General features: G+C 46.7%; 1 protein-coding gene across 1 annotated transcript in view; it reads left to right on the top strand.

Annotated features, from left to right (window-relative positions):
- The first annotated feature begins 222 nt into the window (after positions 1-222).
- Positions 223-2014, top strand: part of LOC116547411 (DDB1- and CUL4-associated factor 12-like) — a 5434-nt gene continuing 3642 nt past the window's right edge. The window contains exon 1 of the mRNA XM_032273379.1: positions 223-600. Within this exon, the coding sequence (XP_032129270.1) occupies positions 385-600 (216 nt within the window). The 5' untranslated portion in view covers positions 223-384. The remainder of the gene's footprint in view (positions 601-2014) is intronic.

The following is a 2014-nucleotide window of genomic DNA, read 5'->3' as shown; positions in this document are numbered from 1 at the left end:
GATCACTTGAGGTCAGGAGTTCGAGACCAGCCTGGACAACATGGTGAAACCCCATCTCTGCTAAAAATACAAAAATTGGCCAGGCATGGCAGCACATGCCTATAATCCCAGCTACTCGGGAGGCTGAGGCAGGAGAATCACTTGAACCTGGGAGGCAGAGGTTGCAGTGAGCTGAGTTCGTGCCCTCATGTCACTGCACTCCAGCTTGGGTGAATTAGCGAGACCCCCGTCTTAAAAAAAAAAAAATGCCTACTGTCCTGTGTTTAGGCTGGGCCATCTGGCCAAGCTTCAGTACATATGAGGATGATGCACAAATAGCTAGACTATGAAAGCCCATCTTGGCTTCTGTGGAATTTCCCACAGAGGGGTAGGTATATCTGACATATGTGTACTCCCGGCCCTGCAGGCTCACGTGATGGTTCTATGGGACTCTGGGAGGTGACAGATGATGTTTTGACCAAAAGTGATGCAAGACACAATGTGTCGCGGGTCCCTGTGTATGCACACATCACTCACAAGGCCTTAAAGGACATCCCCAAAGAAGACACAAACCCTGACAACTGCAAGGTTCGGGCTCTGGCCTTCAACAACAAGAACAAGGTATGAACTTGTCTAGGGATCCCTGAAGCCTATTCTTCTTGCTTATGTCTTGGGATATGCACTCCCCTTTCCTTCCCTAGTGCTTGCTACATAATGTGGTTCTGACCCAACAGAGCACCTCTTAAAGGATGAGGGATGCTGGTAAGAAATTATAACTGAGGCTGTGAAACCCACCCATTCAATTGATCTCTGCAGTATTTCTCTGAGTGGTCTATATTTGTGGGTCAGCCTTGCAGAATTCCCCCAGGGCCACCCCGATTTGACTGTCTCTCATTTGCACATGCCTTTGGCGGTGCTCTATTCTGGGCATGATTTTCATACCTGTTTCTAAAAACAATCACTTTTTTTCTCTTTGGTATTCATTCTTTATTTTTATTTTATTTATTTATTTTTTGAGATGCAGTCTCGCTTTGTTGCCCAGCCTGGAGTGCAGTGGTATGATCTCCGCTTGCTGCAACCTCTGCCTCCTGGGTTCAAGTGATTCTTCTGCCTCAGCCTCCCAAGTAGCTGGAATTACAGACAGCTAATTTTATTTATTTATTTATTTATTGTATTTTTAGTAGAGATGGGGTTTCAACTTGTTGGCCAGGCTGGTCTTGAACTCCTGACCTCGTGATCCACCTGCCTTGGCCTCCCAAAGTACTGGGATTACGGGCGTTAGCCACCGCACCCAGCCAGTATTCATTCCTTTTTTTTTTTTTTTTTTTTTTTTTTAAACTGTGTTTTACTCTTGTCTCCTAGGCTGGAGTCTTGGCATCCCAAAGTGTTGGGATTAGAGGCATGAGCCACTGCCCCCAGCCAGTATTCATTCTTTACTGCCTACTTTCCCTTCACTCTTAAACTAAGTATTACCTTATCATTGAGTCCGATCTGATGCTTAGGTTTTAATAAATGCAGAGTGTCAGCCAGGCGCAGTGGCTCACGCCTGTAATCACAGCACTTTTGGAGGCTGAGGCAGGCAGATCATGAAGTCAGGAGTTTGAGACCAGCCTGGCCAACAAGTTGAAACCCCGTCTCTACTAAAAATACAAAAAAGTTAGCCAGGTGTGGTGGCATGTACCTGTAGTGTCAACTATTTAGGAGGCTGAGGCAGGAGAATTGCTTGAACCTGGGAGGCGGAGGTTGCAGTGAGCCAAGATTGTGCCACCGCACTCCAGCCTGGGTGACAGACGGAGCAAGACTCCATCTTGGGGAAAAAAAAACACAGAGTATATACCCAGAGCCAGAGAAAGGCTTCTCCAAAATCTGAATCAGGCTACAATTTGGAGGGTAGTTCCCTCAGCCTCCTATGCTGTCCGTGTTTATGAACTGAGGGTAGATTTATCTCTCCTAGGTTAGACTCTTCACTTAGAGAAATTCTCATACGAGGCCAGGCATGGTGGCTCACGCCTGTAATCTCAGCACTTTGGGAGGC

Source organism: Sapajus apella, unplaced genomic scaffold (assembly GCF_009761245.1).
Source record: "Sapajus apella isolate SASKATOON/1434 unplaced genomic scaffold, GSC_monkey_1.0 scaffold3018, whole genome shotgun sequence".
In the NCBI taxonomy this organism is placed as follows: domain Eukaryota; kingdom Metazoa; phylum Chordata; class Mammalia; order Primates; family Cebidae; genus Sapajus; species Sapajus apella.
The sequence above is the reverse complement of the archived record's forward strand: the minus strand, read 5'-3'. Positions and strand labels throughout refer to the sequence as shown.